This window comes from Aethalodelphis obliquidens, unplaced genomic scaffold, assembly GCF_003676395.1.
Source record: "Aethalodelphis obliquidens isolate GAN/ISIS:26980383/991018 unplaced genomic scaffold, ASM367639v1 scaffold49, whole genome shotgun sequence".
In the NCBI taxonomy this organism is placed as follows: Eukaryota; Metazoa; Chordata; class Mammalia; order Artiodactyla; family Delphinidae; genus Aethalodelphis; species Aethalodelphis obliquidens.
This window is the reverse complement of record NW_020837993.1, coordinates 10,384,530-10,405,730: the sequence shown is the minus strand read 5'-3', so window position 1 is coordinate 10,405,730 and position 21,201 is coordinate 10,384,530. Positions and strand designations below refer to the sequence as shown.

Genomic DNA, 21,201 nt, shown 5'->3' with positions numbered 1-21,201 from the left:
TCAATGGAACAGGATAGAAAGCCCAGAGATAAACCCACGCACGTATGGTCACCTTATCTTTGATGAAGGAGGCAAGAATATACAATGGAGAAAAGATAGCCTCTTCAATAAGTGGTTTTGGGAAAACTGGACAGGTACATGTAAAAGTATGAAATTAGGACACTCCCTAACACCATACACAAAAATAAACTCAAAATGGATTAAAGATCTAAATATAAGGCCAGACACTATAAAGCTCTTAGAGGAAAACATAGGCAGAACACTCTGTGACATAAATCACTTCAAGAGCCTTTTTGACCCACCTCCTAGAGAAATGGAAATAAAAACAAAAGTAAAGAAATGGGACCTAATGAAACTTCAAAGCTTTTGTACAGCAAAGGAAACCATAAACAAGATGAAAAGACAACCCTCAGAGTGGGAGAAAATATTTGCAAATGAAACAATGGACAACGGATTAATCTCTAAAATATACAAGCAGCTCATGGAGCTCAATATCAGAAAAACAAGCAACCCAATCCAAAAATGGGTGGAAGACCTAAATAGACATTTCTCCAAAGAATATATAGAGATTGCCAACAAACAGATGAAAGGATGCTCAACATCACTAATCATTAGAGAAATGCAAATCAAAACCACAATGAGGTATCACCTCACACTGGTCAGAGTGGCCATCATAGAAAAATCTGTAAAGTGTCCATCAACAGATGAATTGATAAAGAAGATGTGGCACAATGGTTAAGAATCCATCTGCCAACGCAGGGGACACAGGTTCGAGCCCTGGTCCGGGAAGATACCACATGCTGCAGAGCAACTAAGCCCATGCACCACAACTCCTGAGCCTGCGCTCTAGAGCCCATGAGCCACAGCTACTGAAGCCCACACACCTAGCGCCCATGCTCCACAACAAGAAAAGCCACTGCAATGAGAAGCCCGTGCACCACAACAAAGAGTAGCCCCCAGTTCCTGCAATTAGAGAAAGCCCGCAAGCAGCAGCAAAGACCCAATGCAGCCATTAAAAAAAAAAAAAAAGAAAGAAAAGATGTGGCACATATATACAGTGGAATATTACTCAGCCATAAAAAGAAACGAAATTGAGTTATTTGTAGTGAGGTGGATGGACCTAGATTCTGTCATACGGTGTGAAGTAAGTCAGAAATAGAAAAACAAATACTGTATGCTAACACATATATATGGAATCTAAAAAAAAATTGTTCTGAAGAACCTAGGGGCAGACAGGAATAAATATGCAGATGTAGAGAATGGACTTGAGGACATGGGGAGTGGGAAGGGTAAGCTGGGACGAAGTGAGAGAGTGGCATGGACATACATACACTACCAAATGTAAAATAGATAGCTAGTGGGAAGCAGCCGCATGGTACAGGGAGGTCAGCTCGGTGCTTTGTGACCACCTAGAGGGGTGGGATAGGGAGGGTGGGAGGAGATATGGGGATATATGTATATGTATAGCTGATTCACTATGCTATAAAGCAGCAACTAACACACCATGGTAAAGCAATTATACTCCAATAAATATGTTAAAAAAATAAAATAAAATAAAAGGTGGACACCTGAAAAAAAAAACCTACAAACAATAATTGCTGAAGAGGGTGTGGAGAAAAGGGAACACTCTTGCACTGTGGTGGGAATGTAAACTGATACAGCCACGATGGAGAACAGTATGGAGGTTCCTTAAAAAACTAAAAATAGAACTACCATATGACCTAGCAATCCTACTGCTGTGCATATACCCTGACAAAACCATAATTCAAAAAGAGGCATGTAGGGCTTCCCTGGTGGCGCAGTGGTTGAGAGTCCGCCTGCTGATGCAGGGGACGCGGGTTCGTGCCCCGGTCTGGGAGGATCCCACGTGCCGCGGAGCGGCTGGGCCTGTGGGCCATGGCCGCTGAGCCTGCTCGTCCGCAGCCTGTGCTCCGCAACGGGAGAGGCCGCAGCAGTGAGAGGCCCGCATACCGCAAAAAACAAAACAAAACAAAACAAAACAAAAAAAAAAGAGGCATGTACCACAATGTTCATTGCAGCTCTATTTACAATAGCCAGGACATGGACACAACCTAAATGTCCATCGACAGATGAATGGATAAAGAAGAGATGGCACATATGTGCAATGGAATATTACTCAGCCATAAAAAGAAACGAAATTGAGTTATTTGTAGTGAGGTGAATGGACCTAGACTCTGTCATACAGAGTGAAGTAATTCAGAAAGAGGAAAACAAATACCGTATGCTAACACATATATATGGAATCTGAAAAAAATGGTTCTGATGAACCTAGGGTTAGAACAGGAATAAAGATGCAGATGTACAAAACGGAATTGAGGACATGGTGGCAGGGGGAATGGTAAGCTGGGACGAAGTGAGAGAGTAGCATTGACAAATATACACTACCAAATGTAAAATAGCTACTGGGAGGCACCTGCATAGCACAAGGAGATCAGCTCGGTGCTTTGTGACCACTAGAGGAGTGGGATAGGGAAGGTGGGAGGGTGATGCAAGAGGGAGGTGATATGGGGATATATGTATACGTATAGCTGATTCACTTTGTTATACAGCGGAAACTAACACAACATTGTAAAGCAATTATACTCCAATAAAGATGTTTAAAAAAAAAGAAAAAAGAAAAGACCTGACTAAACCAAGGTGTGCTATGTTCTTTGATGGGAGGACTCAAAACTTTAAAGATGTTAATATTCTGCAAATTAATGTTTAAAACTAGAAACAATCTCAGTGAAACCTCAATATCCTTAATTTGTTTGTTCCAATATTTGATGAGGGTGGTTTGTCCTCCTATATTTCCAAATATATTATGAAGCTGTCGTAATTCAAATAGTGTGGTATTGTAGGAACAGGGCAATAAAACAAGAGCCATAATGTATATAAGGATTTAAAATATGGTTAAGGAAGTAACTCAAATTAGTGGAGGAAAGAATGGACCATTTGATGGTGTGGGGATAATTGGCTATAGTGAGATCTATTCCTTATGCAGTATACATAAATAAATTCTATTTGGATTTATTTTTATTTGTTGGCCATGCCGTGTGGCATGTGGGATTTTTGTTCCCCAGCCAGGGATCAAGCCCGCACCCCCTGCAATGGAAACGCAGAGTCTTAATCACTGGACCCCCAGGGAAGTCCATCTAGTTGGATTTAAATCCAAATCTAAAGACCAAAACAGTACAAACACTGAAAGCAAAAGTAGAAGGGTTTATTTCTAATTTGGGGGTGGTTTCAGCCTACCCAAGCAAGACAGAAAACCCAGAAACTATAAAGGAAAAGAGGAAGTATTTGACTAAGTTCTGACTTTGAGACAGGAGTTGAATAAGCAGCTGAGAAGCAAGGAACTTTTCAGTCTATTGCTGTTTCTTTCTGTTTTTAAAAGGAACATGTATTCAGGTACCATGTGAGTAATTTAAAAAAAATATGTCAAGGCTTTTGAACAATTATGTTTTGCACCAGAGATTAATAAATCTTTAGCCCTATGTGCCAACAGCTTAAGTAGCACCCTCGATTATCAGGGGCTCAAAAAAGGCACAGGGGCCAAAAAAGAGATTTCCTTCCACCTCAGGACATTTGTACTTGCTGTAGCCTTGGCCATTTTCCCTTCCCACATGTTTAGCCTCTTCATTTTCTTCATGTTTTTCCTCAAATGTCATCCTTTCAACAAGGCTTGCAATTAACACTTTATTTAAAATTATAAAAGCCTCCTCCCATCCCATTTCTCTGTTTTATTTTTTTCCTTAGCTGTTCTTTAACATACTATTATGTTCTCTTTATCTCCTGCCCACTTCTGCCCAGAAAGTAACCTCCATGAAGGCAAGGTTTTGTCCATTTTGTTCACTGCGGAATCCCTAGAATCTAGACCATATAGGGCACATAGTAGGAAGCTAACAAATATGTGTTGAATGAAAATAAGGTGTTTGGAGGAGTTAAGTGTCTGGAATGCTATCACCCAAGGAGCTCTGTGTTTTTATCACTGTAGAAAATGAAATCTCACACTTCCAAGAGATGACTCAGGGTGGCTCTGAAAACACGCACCTCAGATTGGAACTTGAACCCACGTGGCCGGGACTCAAACCGGCCCAAACCCACGGTCTTCCAACTGAGATCACACCCCTGGCTTCAGGACTTAATGAAGCTCAGGTTCTTAATGTCTCATCGTGGAAAGAATTCAGTGAGAGACAAAGTGATAGGTAAGAAGTGGACTTATTTAGAGAGAAACACACTCCATAGGCAGAGTGTTGGCCATCTCAGAAGGTGAGAAAGGCACCAGGGTATTGGATTGTCAATTTTTATAGGAGTGGGTAATTTCATAGGCTGAGTGGGAGGAGTATTCCAGCTATCTCAGGAAGGGGTGGGGATATCCAGAAATTGAGCCATCGCCCACTTTTTGATCCTTATGGTAGGCCTTGGAACTGTCATGGCACCTGTGGATGTGTCATTTAGCTTGCAGATGTGTTACAGTGAGCGTATACTGAGCCTCAGGTTCTAGTGGAGGTGGACCTGTCTGCCATCTTGGGCCCATTTGGTTTTAATCAGTTTATGTCATGTCCTCGGGCTATGTCATTCTTTCAAATGCTGTGCCCTGCCCCCTTCCCTCCTGTTTCAGCTTTAAGGGGAGCCTCCAGCTCCGGACACAGTAAATACTGCAGCAATGTGCCATGGAAGTGAAACTGGGACCATTTTTCTTCCTCTGCTTGGGGGTGCCCTGGTCTTCCTCAGGTGGGTTGCTTCAAAGCTGAGGTTGCATGGTGGGGAGTAGCTGAGAGGCCCCCCTGAGCCACGGTTTGCTGGGGTACAGGGAGAAAGCAGGCAAATGAATTCTACACCCATCCTGGGGGCAGAGGGTCAGAAGGGCTGAGGATGCAGCTCTGAGGGAGCCGGTCCAGAAGGGCAAACTTCAGAGCTGCCAACCAAAGAGGGTAGGTGCCAGCTGACAGTCCTTTGGGTTCCAAGGCCATTGGCATTTTAAAACTACCCCTGCTCCCCCTCTCCCCTGTAAAAAACACCTTCAAACAGGCCCAAAAGAAATGGTAGAGAAACAATTGCTTCTCATTGAATTTTGCTACTTCAAGTGAGTAAAAGCTTGAACATTTAATTAAAAAAAGGTATTAGTTATCAGAAAAAGCACTTTACAGTTGTTAGGAAAAAAACTGAAAAGACTGAAAAAATGGGCAGAAAAGATTACTGGGGGCCCTGCGTTATGGGGGCCATTCGTTGTCTTTGAGCTAGTTTTCAACTGTATACGTTTTCGAAAAGGGATAATACAAGCGATTCTTGCCCATAGAAACAGAAATAACAGGAAGTGGGAAGGGGCGTAGAGAGTGGGGTGCCAGGCCGAGGGGCGCTGGCGAGGGCGTGGGGCTGCGAACGGCTTCTCTTCCAACAGGAGTAGTAAGAGAAATACTAACTACTCACTAACTACTCATCGGAAGTGATGAGCTCGCTTTGGAAACTGTCTGCAGGGAGCAGGGGTCGCTAGCTACGACCGCAGGGCGTTGGCCCCGGCGCTGGGGGCGGGGTAGGGGGGGTAGGGAAAACATCGGGGCGCAGGCCGGGCAGCCGCGGTGCTGGAGCGGGGCCATTCCTGGAGGAGGGGCCGGGGCGGGGCGCGGCAGCGGGCGGGGCAGAGGGGGCGGGGCGGGGCTGGGCGCCCAGAAAGCGGGAGCATGGAGGCGGAGGCCGCGGGCAGGGCAGCAGGTAAGGGTAGCTGGGGCCAGGCCGGCCCGGAGCCTGCCCGCTTCCCTCGCGGTCTGCCGCGCGGGCCCCACCCCACGTGTCGGGTTTCAATGGCTGGGCTGGCCTGAACGCTCCGGGCCCCCGCGCTGCAAAACGAGACTGTAAACAGCGCGCCGCGGCCAGGGAAACTTTCCCCGGAATTGGCGCCAGGGCGCCGCGAGCCGCGCACCTGTTGCCGCCAGGGAACGAGATAGTGGGCGGCCCTGGATGTCAGGGGCGAGACCACCCCCGGGAGGGGCAACCCCCGAGGGGTCTCCGTCACTGCCCTCCCGGCCGTCCCTAGGACCCCCAGCAGCCGGGACCCGATGGCCTGGCCTGGCGAACTCCTTGCCTTCCCTTAGCCTTGGTGGTCTTGTCTGTGAAATGGAAGCGCACGGTGGGGAGGGTTCGGTAAAGCAGCTCGGGGGACGGCGGGTGCCCCTGTTGCCCCTGTTCGGGGACTGCCAGTTCTGGCCCCCGGCCTGGTGCGCGGCGGGCGTGCCGCCCCGGGCCCTGCAGGCCAGCAGGGGAGCCTGGATTTGCGGGCGCGCCCGGGAGCCCGCCTCCTCCCTCGCGTCCCATGCCTGCCCCCTCTCCGGAGAACCGGGCGAAACCGTGAGACTTCTGAATTTGAAAGCACGTGGGACAGATCCCCGAAAGAGTTTCCAGCAGTCCTGCAAAGGAAGGAGTATTTGGATGGGAGCAAGCATAGGGGCGTTTGATGCCGAGAAGTCACTCTTTCTCTCCTGCATCTTTCCTTTGTTCCCCCGGGGACCCGCGGCACGTAGGGCCCCTTGGCTGGGTGCTCATGTCCAGTCCGACCCTCGCTAGAGCCCTGCGCCCACGTGCAGTCAAACCGCAGATTGGCCACTTTCTCCCACCACTCATCTCTAAGGAAAAACTCAATCTTACAGAGGCTCCTCTGCCTTTTATTAGAAGCCAACGGCGGTGGATTACTTGTTATTGTGACCTGCATTCAAAAACTGTGACTTTTAGTTGTTTTTCCCGATTTCAAGTGAGGGAGTTAAGGAGAGAAGGTGGCCACTGTCACTTGTATGAATTACTTACATTCCTTGTCAAAGTTTTCATTGGTCTAGAGATTGAGAAAGGGTTTTGTCTCTAGTTTTAGAGGGAGAAGTACTATTTCGTTTTTTATTTTTCTGTGGTCCTTTCTGGAAAGTTGGTTAATAGTGAGTGCTGTTGCCAGTTTATTGTTTGAGAACTTGGGCAAGAAGAAAAAGTGACCTGCTCTTTTGCTATCACCTTCCTCACCTGCAAAACGGAGAAGACTTTGCCCACTTCGGGACTTACTGTACAGAAATATCTCATATATTTTAAACACTTAGCTGGTCTGCACACAAAGCTGCTCAGTTTAGCTTTCTCCCTTCCCCTCCCCCTCCGAGTGGTACCATGAGTCAGAAAGTTCCTCCCAGCTAGTGCCTTAGAGCTGTGCTTATTCTACCCAGCTTTACTGTTTTAATGGGAAAAGTAATGGTAATTTCATCTTCTGGAAAAGTGTAGTTGGCCTAAACGGTTTCAGGATTTTCTTGTATTTATGTCGGCGTTTGCTGTGGCCTTCATGGTTGCTGATGGCCCAGATGACACACAGCAGTTGCACATTAATCATTTCCACATGTGCTAGATCCTAATGGATGGGAGTTTTACATAGCTGAATCGATGCCTGAGCTTTGATAGCCCATTTCCAAAAAGGGCTTCAGCCAACCATGCACACGTGGGAATCCTTTTTCTTTGAGCAAGGAAGCATGAAACTGAGAATTGTGCTTTCAGGTAAGGCTGTGTCCCGGTCCCCACTTAGTTCTAGCACTAAAAGGTAGGGAAAGGGCACATGACATTCCCGTGGGAGTTGCCTCTGTATCTAGATGAGGTTCCTCAATATTGGTGTGTCTGGACAGGGGTACCCTCAGTAATTCAAAACATACCCCAGGGCCACACACACATTCCCTCTCTCTCTCTCTCTCTCTCTCTCTCTCCCTCCCTCTCTGAGTCTGTATGTATTTTTAATTTCCCTGATACTGAAGACCGTCTTAGGTTCCACCAGACCATCAGTTGCTGTCATTTCAGCTTGGAGTATAGTAGAAAGGAAGAAGAAAGTCAGACACGACCAAGTTCTGTTACTCCTCTCATCCTTTACCTTGAAGTTCCCTCATCTATAAAATAAGGTCTTGACCTGCCGCATAAGGATTAGATGAGACCTTGTGTTCATCAGAGCGGACTGCTGGGCCCCTTGTGAAATTTTGAGTAGACTCAGAGAAGGCCCTTTATTTTGCACCCCCCCTTCTGTTTACACAGCAAATGAAAGCATCTGTGAGAATTACCTGTTTTATGATCTCCATTTAGGCAGTCAGTTTAGTGTTCCAGTTTTGAAAAGTTAGGTGCCAGACAGTTTGCAGTGGTAATACAAGCAGAGCTTTATAGACAGGAAAGCTAGCAAGCAAGGAGGAAAATCCGGATGACTCCAAAGCTTGGGTTGGGACAGTGGTGATGCCACTAAAGAAACTGATTCTGGAAGGGGGAATACATGATGCAGTCTAAACACGGTGACTTCAGAATGTTTCAGTAGCTTCCCGTTGGAGACACTGAAGAGTTAGTCAGAAACACTGACGCTGGAGCAGAGGAGGAATCTAGAAAGGCCAGTGCTGGCCCTTTTGGGGCCCTGTTGGGGACCCCTGTTGCCAAGTGGGAGGAGCACAGCAGTTGGAGGCGTGGCACGGGCATCTCCTGGGAGATGGGAGGTGGGGAGGAGCTGAGGGCACAGCCCGAAGGCTCAGGGAGGGAGAAGCTCTGAGAACCTGATGTTGAGACCCAAGGAGGAGAGACTGAAAAGAAAAAAGCCCATGGGGGCAGGGCCTGGGGCTGAGGGAGGCCTAGGCAGGTGCTGACTGCATGGGCTCAGAAGGAGGGTCAGGGAGAGGGAGAGGCCAGCAGGGAAGGGGGTCGGCATGTCACATGACCCTGAAGGGGGTCAAGCATAGCTGATGTTTCAGGGACAAGAAGAGGGAGAAGGCTGAGCTTGAGGTGGTGATATGAGTGTGGGGAGGTGGCTTTTCCCTTGCGTTTTTGGTGGAGGAGACTTGAAGACACTTTTAGTAAACTAACCCTTAGGAGCACTTTTCTGCCTGCCGAGTATTGCTCTAAACCCTTTCTAAGCGTTACCTTAATTGATCCTCATAGTAAATAGTAAATGTAGATACTATTATTATCCCATTTTACTGGTGAGGAAGCTGAGGCACAGAGATATAGTCACTTGCCTAAGGTCACCTGGCTAGTAAGTGGTAGTGCTGGGATTTCAATTGGGGGGTGATTGGTGGTGGTGGTCTGACTCCCCAGAGAAAGGGACTTAAAATGAGGGTGATGTCTGCCCCCCTTCCCCCTGCCCCAAACCGAAATGGAGGCTCAGGAACGTGATAATCCATGAGCTAGCTCCTCAGAGATGACCTCATGTTAACATAACACTTCCAAAAAAAAAAATAAAATATTGATCAGTCATTTTGCATCTTCTCTAGTTCAAGGTGTAGAAGTGTCCTTTTAGAGGAACAGGGACCTGGCAACTTGGAGGAATCTCAGTTCCTGAGGGGCAGGGCCTCACTGGGGTTATGACAGAGGGCTGGGCTGGGCACTGGGACTCCTGTCACTAAGTGCTTTTGTGCCCTAGGTGAGTCTCCATTCCTTCATCAGGAGGGGGGGGAAAGGATAAGATGGTCTCTAAAACTCCACTCGGCCATGAAGTTTGTCAGTTACTTCCTGTCACTGTAACCAGACTGTAATCCTACTGAGGGCAGGACCCTTACTGATGTTTCTGTCCTAGTGCCCTGCTTGCCGCTGGCACATGGTCAGAGCCCTGTGAGCTTTGGATGGAGGAATCATTTCCTTTCAGGTGCTGGTGAAGACCTTTGTTGGTTCCCTGGCTACAGGAAGGGTTGCTGGGAGGATTTTACAGATTGTGTGTTTTAGGATGTGGGGTGATTCAAGCTGGCCTGCCACCCCTGGGGTTGAGTGCCCCTGGTCAGCCCATCCCCTGGGAAATGTCTTTCTAGGGGTCCCACTCTTCTTGGGAAGGCCTGGTCCGCAGTGAGTCCTCCTAATGGCCTGGACATTTTGTATGTCCCCTGTCTGTTGGTTGTGATTCTTTGCCGTATAATGGAATCCATCCTATAGATGGTCGTTGTTCACCCCCATCTCTAGACATCAAGGGGTGTATTATGTCTGTATTAAACAGGGATCTCTGCTATACTAGGCCAGGCCAGAGATGGCTGCTGTCCTGACCTCTGGCTTCTGCCGTGGCCTGGCAGGATGGAGTGAATGACCAGGCGTCCAGGACTCGGGCTGGGCAGTGGGAAGGCAGTGGGCACTGAAGTGTTGTCTTTCTGACCTTTGAAACCCTAGTCTGGTGACCGGCTGACTGGCCTTAGCTGGGTTCCTGACAGCAGCTGGCTCCTGGCTCCTCTGATGACATTCTTATTTGTAGCTCAGCTCTGGGAAATTCCAAACAGAGGATTATAGAAGAGAGCTGTGTTTTCTTTTGTGTTGTGTGGTATAGAAAGCAATTTTAGGACACAATTCAAGCACACTTGTTAGTCAGATGCCCCTGGTGTCCCGTGACTTTTAAAGTCAGGGTTATTGTGGGGGTTAAGTGACTGTCAGTAGCAACTGAAGGTCCAGGGCCTTTGAATAACGTTTGTTAGGATGTAACAGCTGTGGTTTACAAATTCCATGCCTTTTAGTGCACCCATCCTCTGTTGTGGGTGTTTCCTTTTCCAAGGCCGACGATCAGCAACCTTCAGTGGGGGTGGGACACACAGCATGTGTATATAAAGGCCACTGTCTGCCGAAATCCGGGCATGTCTCTCTCCCTGATTCTTTGGACCACTCGGAACCCTTTCGCAGCAGACCCTTTGCATTCCCTGTGCCCAGGCAGTGGCTTCGCTTCCTGCTTAAACCAGTGCCTATTATCTGTTGAGGCACAGAATCATTTCGATGCTTCTTTGCTCCTCCGAATCTGGGCAGCCACGGGGGCCACTGGGAATGGCCTCAGGCTGAGGGCTGGGGGCTCCTGGGGAGGGCAGAGGGGAAGGTTCTGTCCATGTGTGTGTTGGGGGCTCCCAAGGCCCAAACCCTCCTAGACTGCTTGGTTTCCTTGTCTTGCAGAAATTAAGACAAATGTGTTTTTCTTGGAAACCGAGTCTCTAACCACTACTCGCAAGTTCCACTGACAGAGAAAGCTGTATTCATTTACTCAGTGCATTTTGCTGAAATAACCCCTAATTGGAGTCCCTGAGTGTTTCATTCAGTGATAAGTGCTTGAAAAGTCAAAGTTGTGGGGATGCCATCATTGCAGAGACTTCTGCTCACAGTGCTGTCTCACCGCCCACGGTGCTCTGTGAAATGCTGCTTAGTGGACCAGGCTTGGTGAGTGTATGTATGTGGGGCGAGGCATATAGGCTCAAGCAGTGAATTATACTCAGTTGTTCATTTTGACCTATGTTTTCCAGCAAATGATTTCTTTAATGCATGTGTGTTGCCCATGTTTGGTCTATTAGAACGTCCTGGAAAAACATTTTTGTAAGCTATGCAGAAGGAAAAGAATTGCTCTGTGTTTCTTCAGAATACATGATAACTGAGTAAAAATATTATTAAGATATTCAAAAATGCTTGGTCAATACACTAATAAAAATCTGTCCTTGTGCAAAAGCATAGTCTAGTTACTTGTTGGCGAATATATATATTTTTTAACATCTTTACTGGAGTATAATTGCTTTACAATGGTGTGTTAGTTTCTGCTGTATAACAAAGTGGATCAGCTATATATATATACATATATCTCCATACCTCCTCCCTCTTGCGTTCTCCCTCCCACGCTCCCTGTGGGAGCACAAAGCACCGAGCTGATCTCCCTGTGCTATGCGGCTGCTTCCCACTAGCTATCTATTTTACATGTGGTAGTGTATATATGTCCATGCCTCTCTCTCACTTCGTCACAGTTTACCCTTCCGCCTCCCCCTGTCCTCAAGCCCATTCTCTATGTCTGCATTTTTATTCCTGTCCTGCCCCTAGGTTCTTCAGAGCCATGTTTTTTTTTTTTTTAATTTTAGATTCCATATATATGTGTTAGCATACGGCATTTGTTTTTCTCTTTCTGACTTACTTCACTCTGTATGACAGACTCTAGGTCCATCCACCTCACTACAAATAACTCAATTTCATTTCTTTTTATGGCTGAGTAATATTCCATTGTATATATGTGCCACATCTTTATCCATTCATCTGTCGATGGACACTTAGGTTGCTTCCATGTCCTGGCTATTATAAATTGAGCTGCAATGAACATTGTGGCTATTATAAATAGAGCTGCAATGAACATCTTCTTTATCCATTCATCTGTCGATGGACACTTAGTTTGCTTCCATGTCCTGGCTATTGTAAATAGAGCTGCAATGAACATTGTGGTGCATGCCTCTTTTTGAATTATGGTTTTCTCAGGGTATATGCCCAGTAGTGGAATTGCTGGCTCGTATGGTAGTTCTACTTTTAGTTTTTTAAGGAATCTCCATACTGTTCTCTATAGCGTCTATATCAATTTACATTCCCACCAACAGTGCAAGAGGGTTCCCTCTTCTCCACACCCTCTCCAGCACTTATTGTTTGTAGATTTTTTTTTTTTTTTTCCGCTACGCAGGCCTCTCACTGTTGTGACCTCCCCTGTTGCGGAGCACAGGCTCCGGACGCACAGGCTCAGCGGCCATGGCTCACGGGCCCAGCCGCTCCGTGGCATGTGGGATCCTCCCAGACTGGGGTATGGACCCGTGTCCCCTGCATCGTCAGGCAGACTCTCAACCACTGTGCCACCAGGGAAGCCCTGTTTGTAGATTTTTAGATGATGGCCATTCTGACTGGTGTGAGGTGATACCTCATTGTAATTTTGATTTGCATTTCTCTAATGATTAGTGATGTTGAGCATCCTTTCATGTGTTTGTTGGCAATCTGTATATCTTCTTTGGAGAAATGTCTGTTTAGGTCTTCCACCCAATTTTGGATTGGGTTGTTTGCTTTTTTTGATATTGAGCTGCATGAGCTGCTTGTGTATTTTGGAGATTAATCCTTTGTCTGTTGCTTCTTTGGCAAATATTTTCTCCCATTCTGAGGTTTCTCCCATTCTTTTTGTCTTGTTTATGGTTTCCTTTGCTGTGCAAAAGCTTTTAAGTTTCATTAGGTTCCATTTCTTTATTTTTGTTTTTATTTCCATTTGTCTAGGAGGTGGGTCAAAAAGGATCTTACTGGGATTTATGTCATGGAGTGTTCTGCCTATGTTTTCCTCTAAGAATTTTTTTTTTTTTTTTTTTGCGTTTCGCGGGCCTCTCACTGTTGTGGCCTCTCCCGTTGCGGAGCACAGGCTCCGGACGCGCAGGCTCAGCGGCCATGGCTTCCGGGCCCAGCCGCTCCGCTGCATGTGGGATCTTCCCAGACCGGGGCACGAACCCGTGTCCCCTGCATCGGCAGGCGGACTCTCAACCACTGTGCCACCAGGGAAGCCCCTCCTCTAAGAATTTTATAGTGTCTGGACTTACATTTAGGTCTTTAATCCATTTTGCGTTTATTTTTGTGTATGGTGTTAGCAGGTGTTCTAATTTCATTCTTTTACATGTAGCTGTCTAGTTTTCCCAGCACCACTTATTGAAGAAGCTGTCTTTTCTCCATTGTATATTCTTGCCTCCTTCATCAAAGATAAGATGACCGTATGTGTGTGGGTTTATCTCTGAGCTTTCTATCCTGTTCCATTGATCTATATTTCTGTTTTTGTGCCAGTACCATACTGTCTCGATTACTGTAGCTTTGTAGTATAGTCTGAAGTCAGGGAGCCTGATTCCTCCTGCTCTGTTTTTCTGTCTCAAGATTGGTTTGGCTCTTCGGGGTCTTTTGTGGTTCCATACAAATTGTGAAATTTGACAAATATGTTTTTAATCATAAGAATTAAATATGAATATTGACAGATCATCTTGTTTTCATTTCTTGCCTTTTTTTAAATTGAGATTTTCCCCACCCTGGCTCTAATTCCATTTTTTTCTCTCTCCTATTTTGAAATTTAATATCTATATTTCTATTCTCTTAGGGGTTTGACATTTTAATGTGCATGTTAATTCTAATTAATTCTGAAATTAATCAGTTTTAAACTTTCTCTGGAATCATATAAGGGCCTTGAAATGCCTTCACTCAGATTACTTCCTTCCCAATTTCTGTGCTATGTGTTATGTAGCACCTTAGTTCTGTTATTATTTTTTTTTGAAACCTCCTTAAATTAGAAGTTTTTGTTTTGTATGGTCAGCATTGGCTTGGGTTTTATCCAAATGTTTCTCATTTTCTTTGCTCCCATTCCTTCTTCTTCTTTTTTTTTAATATAAATTTATTTAATTTTTGGCTGTGTTGGGTCTTCATTGCTGTGTGTGGGCTTTCTTTAGTTGCAGCAAGTGGGGGCTACTCTTTGTTGCGGTGTGTGGGCTTCTCAGTTACGGTGGCTTCTCTTTGTTGTGGAGCACAGGCTCTAGGTACGTGGGCTCAGTAGTTGTGGCACACGGGCTTAGTTGCTCCGTGGCATGTGGGATCTTCCCGGACCAGGGCTCGAACCCATGTCCCCTGCATTGGCAGGCAGATTCTTAACCACTGAGCCATGAAGGAAGTCCCTCCTATTCCTTCTTGACTGACTTCCTCTTGAGGTCAATTTCCTTTCCCTTGATAATAGGCATCCTTTAGAAATAACTTTAGGGAGGATCTGTTGGTAGTAAACTCAGGTTTTGTTTTTCTAAAATGTTTTTTATTTCACCTGCATTGTTGGAAGTTAGTTCTGCTGAATGGAGCGTGAAAGTTATTTTCCTTTTGCACTTTAAAAATGTTCTTCCATTGTCTCCTGGCTTCCATAGTTGCTGTTGAGAAGGCAGCTGTCAACGAAGCTGTCCTATTGGGAGGATGTGTCTTTCCCTTCTGGCTGCTTTCATGGTCACCTTTTTGTATTGGGTTGGTGAAAAGGTTCATTCAGTTTTTTCCATAAGATGGCTCTAGTAGCACTTAGTTGGCTTTAACTTCATTTGAAACAATTTTGTTAGATTGTATTGTGACAGCTGTCATATCAGCATGCATTTTAAAAAAACTCATCAAAATTGGTGAATTTTTGTATAGCCATTTTAATATTGAAGATAGAAGGAAAAAGCAACATTTTCAGCATATTATGCTTTATTATTTCAAGAAAGGTAAAAAGGCAACTGAAACACAAAAAAATATTTGTGCAGTGTATGGAGAAGGTGCTGTGACTGATTGAACGTGTCAGAAGTGGTTGGTGAAGTTTTGTGCTGGAAATTTCTCACTGGATGGTGCTCCACAGTTGGGTAGATCAATTGAAGTCGATAGTGATCAAATCGAGACATTAATTGAGAACAATCAACATTATACCATGCTGGGAGATAGCTTACATACTCAAAATATCCAAATCAAGCATTGAAAATCATTTGCACCAGCCTGGTTATGTTAATGGCTTTGATGTTTGGGTTCCACATAAGTTAAGTGGAAAAAAACCTTCTTGACAGTATTTCCACATGTGATTCTCTACTTAAATGTAACGAAAGCATTCCGGTTTTTAAAACAAATTGTGACGGGCGATGAAAAGTGGATACTGTACAATAACGTGGAATGGAAGAGACTGTGGGGCAAGCGAAATGAACCACCATCAACCACACCAAAGGTCAGTCTTCATCCAAAGAAGATGATGTTGTGTATATGGTGGGATTGGAAGAGAGTCCTCTATTATGAGCTCCTTCTGGAAAACCAAATGATTGATTCCAACAAGTACTGCTCCCAAGTAGACCAACTGAAATCAGCACTCGATGAAAAGCATCTGGAATTAGTCAAAAGAAAATGGATAATCTTCCATCAGGATAATGCAAGACCACATGTTTCTTTGATGACCAGGCAAAAACTGTTACAGCTTGGCTGGGAAGTTCTGATTCATCTGCTGTGTTCACCAGACACTGCACCTTTAGATTTCCATTTATTTCGTTTTTTACAAAATTCTCTTAATGGAAAAAATTTCAATTCCCTGGAAGACTGTAAAAGGCACCTGGAACAGTTCTTTGCTCAAAAAGATAAAAAATTTTGGGAAGACGGAATTATGAAGTTGCCTGAAAAATGGCAGAAGGTAGTGGAACAAAACGGTGTATAGGTTGTTCAATATATTTCTTGGTGAAAATGAAAAATGTGTCTTTTATTTTTACTTAAAAACTGAAGGAACTTTTTGGCCAACCCAATGTTTGTTGTTTTGCAGCTTGACCACAGTGTGTTTAGGAGGGGAGTTTTCTTTATTTTTCCTCCTTTGGGGTTGGTTGGGATCCCAAAGTCAGAGGACAGGTGTCTTTCATTAATTCTGGAAAAATTTCAAACAAATTTCATCAAATCTTGACTCTTCCTTACTGTTTTTTCTCCTTCTGGAACTTCAGTTACATTGTTGGTAGACCATATCATTCTACTCTCCGTCTCTCTTAACCTGCCTTTCATGTTTTACACTTGTTCTGTCTTTCTGGGTAATTTCTTCAGATCTATTTTTCTGTTCATTGGCTATTTCAGACATAAATTTCTAGAAGCTCTACTTTCTTTCCCCCTAGAATGTTATGGGACAATTTAAAAAATCTTGGCCCTTTATATTCCCTATTTAAAGTTCTTCAAACATATTTCATATCTCTATCTTCTGTATTAGATAATTTCAGTATCTGCAGTCTTTATGGGTCTGAGTCTATAGTTTGTGCTCTTTTGTGGCAGTTTATTTCATCATATGTTAGAGATTTTTGAAATCAGGTCTGAATGACCCCGAAGCTCTTGCCCTCGTGCCCAAACCTCACTCTCTATGTGCTCTGATGTTGGGGAGGTCTGATGAGGTGGCATCATTTTGTGGGTGCTTCATCTGTGTTTTTATACTGGTTCAGTTTGTAATACCTCAAGGAAAATAGTATTTTTGAATAATGTACATCTTATTCTTCTGTTGGCAGGTTCATCAATTTCCCCCTTTGGAAAGAGCTAGGATCTTAACAGAAATTAGACTGTTTCCAATGTTAGTTTATAAATGTCACAATATGAAAGCTACTAGTTGAATTTCATTGACTTATATGAAGTGGAGGGGTTAAAGCAGAAAGTCAGCTTAGCCCCTCACCTCACACATCCATCTAGCAGCAGGTTCTGCCATGTCCACTGCTAACATCTAGCTCAAGCCTGCCATCTCCTTCTCATCATCTAAACTGCCATCATTAGTCTAAGCCATCATCATCACTTGACTCAACTTGCACTGCCCCTGGTTCGGATTCCTGCTGCAGTGTGATCTGGAGGAGGCAGCAAATACACAGTCCAGTTATCATGCCCCACTGGGGACCCTTCAGCATCCTCCTACTGCATTCTTCTTGAAACCTGAAGTCGGAACTTGGCCAGCGTCCTATTACTCTAGCCCCTGTCTGCCTGCTTCCTGTGACCTTGCTCTTCTCCCCTTGGCCAGCCATGCTGCAGGCACACTGGCCACCCTTGAGCGCTTGGACTCCCTCCACTCCTTTCTTCCTCCTGCAGGGGCTGTTCCTTCAGTCTGCGTGGCTCTTGATCTTGCTCTGCATGAGGCGAACATTTTATTCTTCAGTCCTTCTGCTTAAAGGTTACCTCCTTAGAGAGACCTTTGCTGGTCATCCTGTCCTGTCTCCCACCTCCCTTGTCACTCGCCTCCCTCCATGCCATGGGGGTATTAACTGTTTTTATGTCTCCCGCCCAGGCGGTAAGTTCTATAAGAGCAGAGGCCACTTCTGCTTTTTCACCACTGTATCAACTAGCACTTAGCACAGTGTCTGGCAATAGTAGGAAAGTTCCTAAATGATGACCATGATTGTTTTATATTATACATTATAAAATAGCTTTATAGCAGAAAGTTTTTTCAAACCTTTGCTGTGGTGTTGGTATTGAATGTGATCAGGGTCTGATTAGACCTCTTTCCAGGACCGTAGGGTATCAGGAAGACCTTTGTCTAAGCTAAGGTCACCCTTGGGCAGGGACCCTGGGAGCAGATATCATAGAAGCCTCAGGGTATTACTACTACTACTACTACTACCACCATCACCACTACTACAGTACTATTACTACTATTATTATATTTTACTATTACTACTATTATTATATTAAAATATATATATATATATTATATTTTTTAAAAAGTAGTTTTTTTTCCCCCAAGCCTTAAAGTACAAATGACAATGCACACTCAGTCTGTCCTCTTTTCACTGCTGCCACCTCCCAGCTTCTGCCTCTTTCTTGGGAGTATGGCTCAGATGGACAGTGGGCAGAGGTGGCATCATTGCCCTGTGATGCAGGTGCTGTGATGAATCCTGTGTAGGTAGCCCATTTAGACCACATCAGCCTTGCCACTTATCTCTTTGTGAATTCATGTCATTCTAATTCTTACAAGCTTTTAAAGTAGTTGTTAAAAGTTATTAATATGTGGGCAAGAGAGTTAATAGACATTTCTCCAAAGACACACAAATGGCCAGTCAGCACGTGGAAAGATGCTCAGCATCACTAACCATTAGGGAAATACAAATCAAAACCACATCCATTTGGATGGCTGTTATCAGAAAAAGCAGAAAATGACAAGTGTTGGGTGAGAATGTGGAGAAATTGGAATCTTTGTGCATTGCTGGTGTAAAATGGTACAGCCACTGTGGGGTATGGCAATTCTTCAAAAAATTAAGCACAGAACTACTGTATGATCCAGCAATTCCACTTCTGGGTATATCCCCAAAAGACGTGAAAGCAGGGACTAGAAGAGATATTTCTAGATCTATATTTATGGCAGCATTATTCACAATAGCCAAAAGGTGGAAGCAATCCAAGTGAACATCAACAGATGAATGGATAAGCAAAATGGGGTGTGTGTATATATATAATGGAGTATTATTCAGCCTTAAAAAGGCAGGTATTTTAAACAGTACTATACTGAGCACTAGCTGCCTTTTGGTGCTAGTACACAATGTGTGGTCCTTGACACAATATAAATTAGTAAGTACACAAATTGGTGAAAGTACTTCTGGAAATCTCAAGATCTGGGTTTGAATCTCAGCCCCATTACTAACTTTCCATTTTGAGAATGTTTCCACTTCTGAAAAATGGGGTCAGTTCTTTGTTCTTTCTTGACTTCAAAGGGTTGATGTAAGTTTCAAACAAACGAGGAAGTGTGACAGCCCTTTTGTTATCTGGAAAATACTGTACAAATGTAAGGTATAAAAGGGTACATTTTAATGTGAGAACATATCGCTATTTTTCTAATGCTTTCTCTCCCAACTAGTACTTGAGAAACTTTGTTTATCCACAGAAGGCAGAATGTTAACTTTCTTTTATATATCTTCAGTTTAAAACTGGGCTGGTACTAACGTGGATGCAAATATTTCTATTAGGCAGGTACCTCTTCATCTACTTTTCAGTTTTACACAGAAGAGACCCGTGCCCTTATAAAATGTAGCTTTCTCAACACATTTCCAGACATTGGGAAGTAACTACACTTTCCCTAAGCGACTCATTGTCTAGGTTTAAGGTAATCCCATTCTTCTCCATTCATTCTCCATGTGGGGTAGTCCGGGTGATGAGGCTGAGTGCTTAAACAGGGGGCACCAGCTTAATCTAGAATTGGGTCATGGAGACTGAGGACTAGTCTACTTTCAGCTCTCCTTGTTGCTTTGCACAGGGCTGAGCATACCAGATAGAGACCTAACTTTGTCCTCTTCAGAAATATTATTGTTAGCAGTGTAATAGATGGACATATAGGGATGTGATTTCTGGATGAAAGTTTATAAAGTCCATTAACAACCACAGTTTTTGGGTAAGTTCTGAGAAATGTTATTCTGTGACTAATGGGTAAAACATTATGGTGATGAGTTATTTGTCTTCCTCTCGTGTGCTGTGTGGTTTAGGGCTCTGCTTCCTGCGGGCCAACTGCCCCCCCCCCCCCCCCCCCCCCCCCCTTCCCCCCCCGCTTCAGGACCACCACATCTTGTGGTGATGTTACTGACACTGGGATTTGATATTTTTACAAGTTCCTGGTCAGTTAAATTCAGGATACAAAGAGTCAGGCTCTCCATGTTCTCCTGAGTATGTGCCAAAGCTCTCTTCCTTCTGGTAAAGGTTAGACAAATAGGGCATCATAATGATGACCACATGGGATGGAGGAGTTCAGGTTCAGGGGCAAAGGGTGGACCTGAGCTTCCTGCAGCTGTATCAGATGAGGACCCCTCTTCTGTTACCATTCATGAGGAAGCAGACATTTGAGATGCTGTTTCCTCCTGTCTGCCCCAAATAGGGCTCCACATTTGTCCCCAAATGTGACACCTCTTTGAATGCAAAAGGAACAGTATGTTTCAGACCCACTTCATATCCTTTTGAATGATTCAGGGGGAAAAATAGTTTAATCTTTGTATCATTTGCCTAAGGGTAAGATGCACCAGTGCTCAGATTATGAGACCTTCATATTAAAAGCAATTAGGATTACATAAATCTTTGTGTGGGTGGCACACAAAGTCATCTGCATATTTTACCATCTTAGATTTGGGACAAGTGATTTATTCTCAGCCAAGGCAATGACAAGTTGCAAGTTGGCCAGTACTAAATCTGTGATAACAGAGCAACAGGCTCCCTGTCAGTTACCAGTAATGAAACCTACCCTGCCACCACCTGCAGACCTCTCCCAGAGCTTCCTCCGTTCCCTGACAACTTTGCTCATCTGCTCAGAAATTCTAACATTTTCTACATTCTGTCTTCCAACATTTTTTTTCAATTCTTTGCTAAGAATATTTTGGCAATCAGATGCTCTTCAAAAACCAACAAAAATATCCAAGTGTGTATTTACTTCACCTTCTGTTCTCTTCTCCTCTATGTGGAGGATTGTTCTGCTGACACCACGGCCCCCTTGCCTGTGGTCCTTGAGCTCCAGGTATTTGCATATTTGCTATCTGTCTGATAGTGATGGGTCCTCTTGCCCTGACATTATGTCAAAGCACTCTTCTCTAAGATATTGTTTGTCACCTGTCCATCAGTGTTCTGGGACGGGGGTCCCTAGTTAAATAAGATTGGGAAATAAATGCTGGATTAATCAAATCTCATTGCTGCAGGGTTTCTAAATGTCCAGATTGGTGATAGGCACAAAGAACCCCCAGCAGTGAGCTCTGAGCATCACAGCAGTTTCCCTTTTCCAAACTCGCTGGCCTCAGAAACCTCCTTCCACAGCATATCTTGTGAAGCTAGTGTTCCGCAGAATATATGTGTGAAAATGCATGCTACAAGGGAAGTCAGGAACGTAGGATTCTTTGGCCCTCTTAAAAAAGAAAAATTAAATGTAATCATACTTTAAGAGTAGTTCTCAGCTTTAAGGCATCCTGTGGTGAATGCTTTGGAGGG

At 44.5% G+C, this 21,201-nt stretch overlaps 1 protein-coding gene across 4 annotated transcripts in view; it reads left to right on the top strand.

The window, feature by feature from the left end:
• The first annotated feature begins 5,678 nt into the window (after positions 1-5,678).
• FAM169B (Protein) overlaps positions 5,679-21,201 on the top strand; it is an 84,116-nt gene continuing 68,593 nt past the window's right edge. For 3 of the 4 annotated variants that reach the window (XR_003428014.1, XM_027083181.1, XM_027083180.1), the window contains exon 1: positions 5,679-5,715. Coding sequence is in view for 2 of the 4 variants with exons in the window: in XM_027083181.1 (XP_026938982.1) it covers positions 5,685-5,715 (31 nt within the window). In the remaining 2 variants the exon portion in view is untranslated. The remainder of the gene's footprint in view (positions 5,716-21,201) is intronic. The other variant, XM_027083182.1, reaches the window with a different exon arrangement.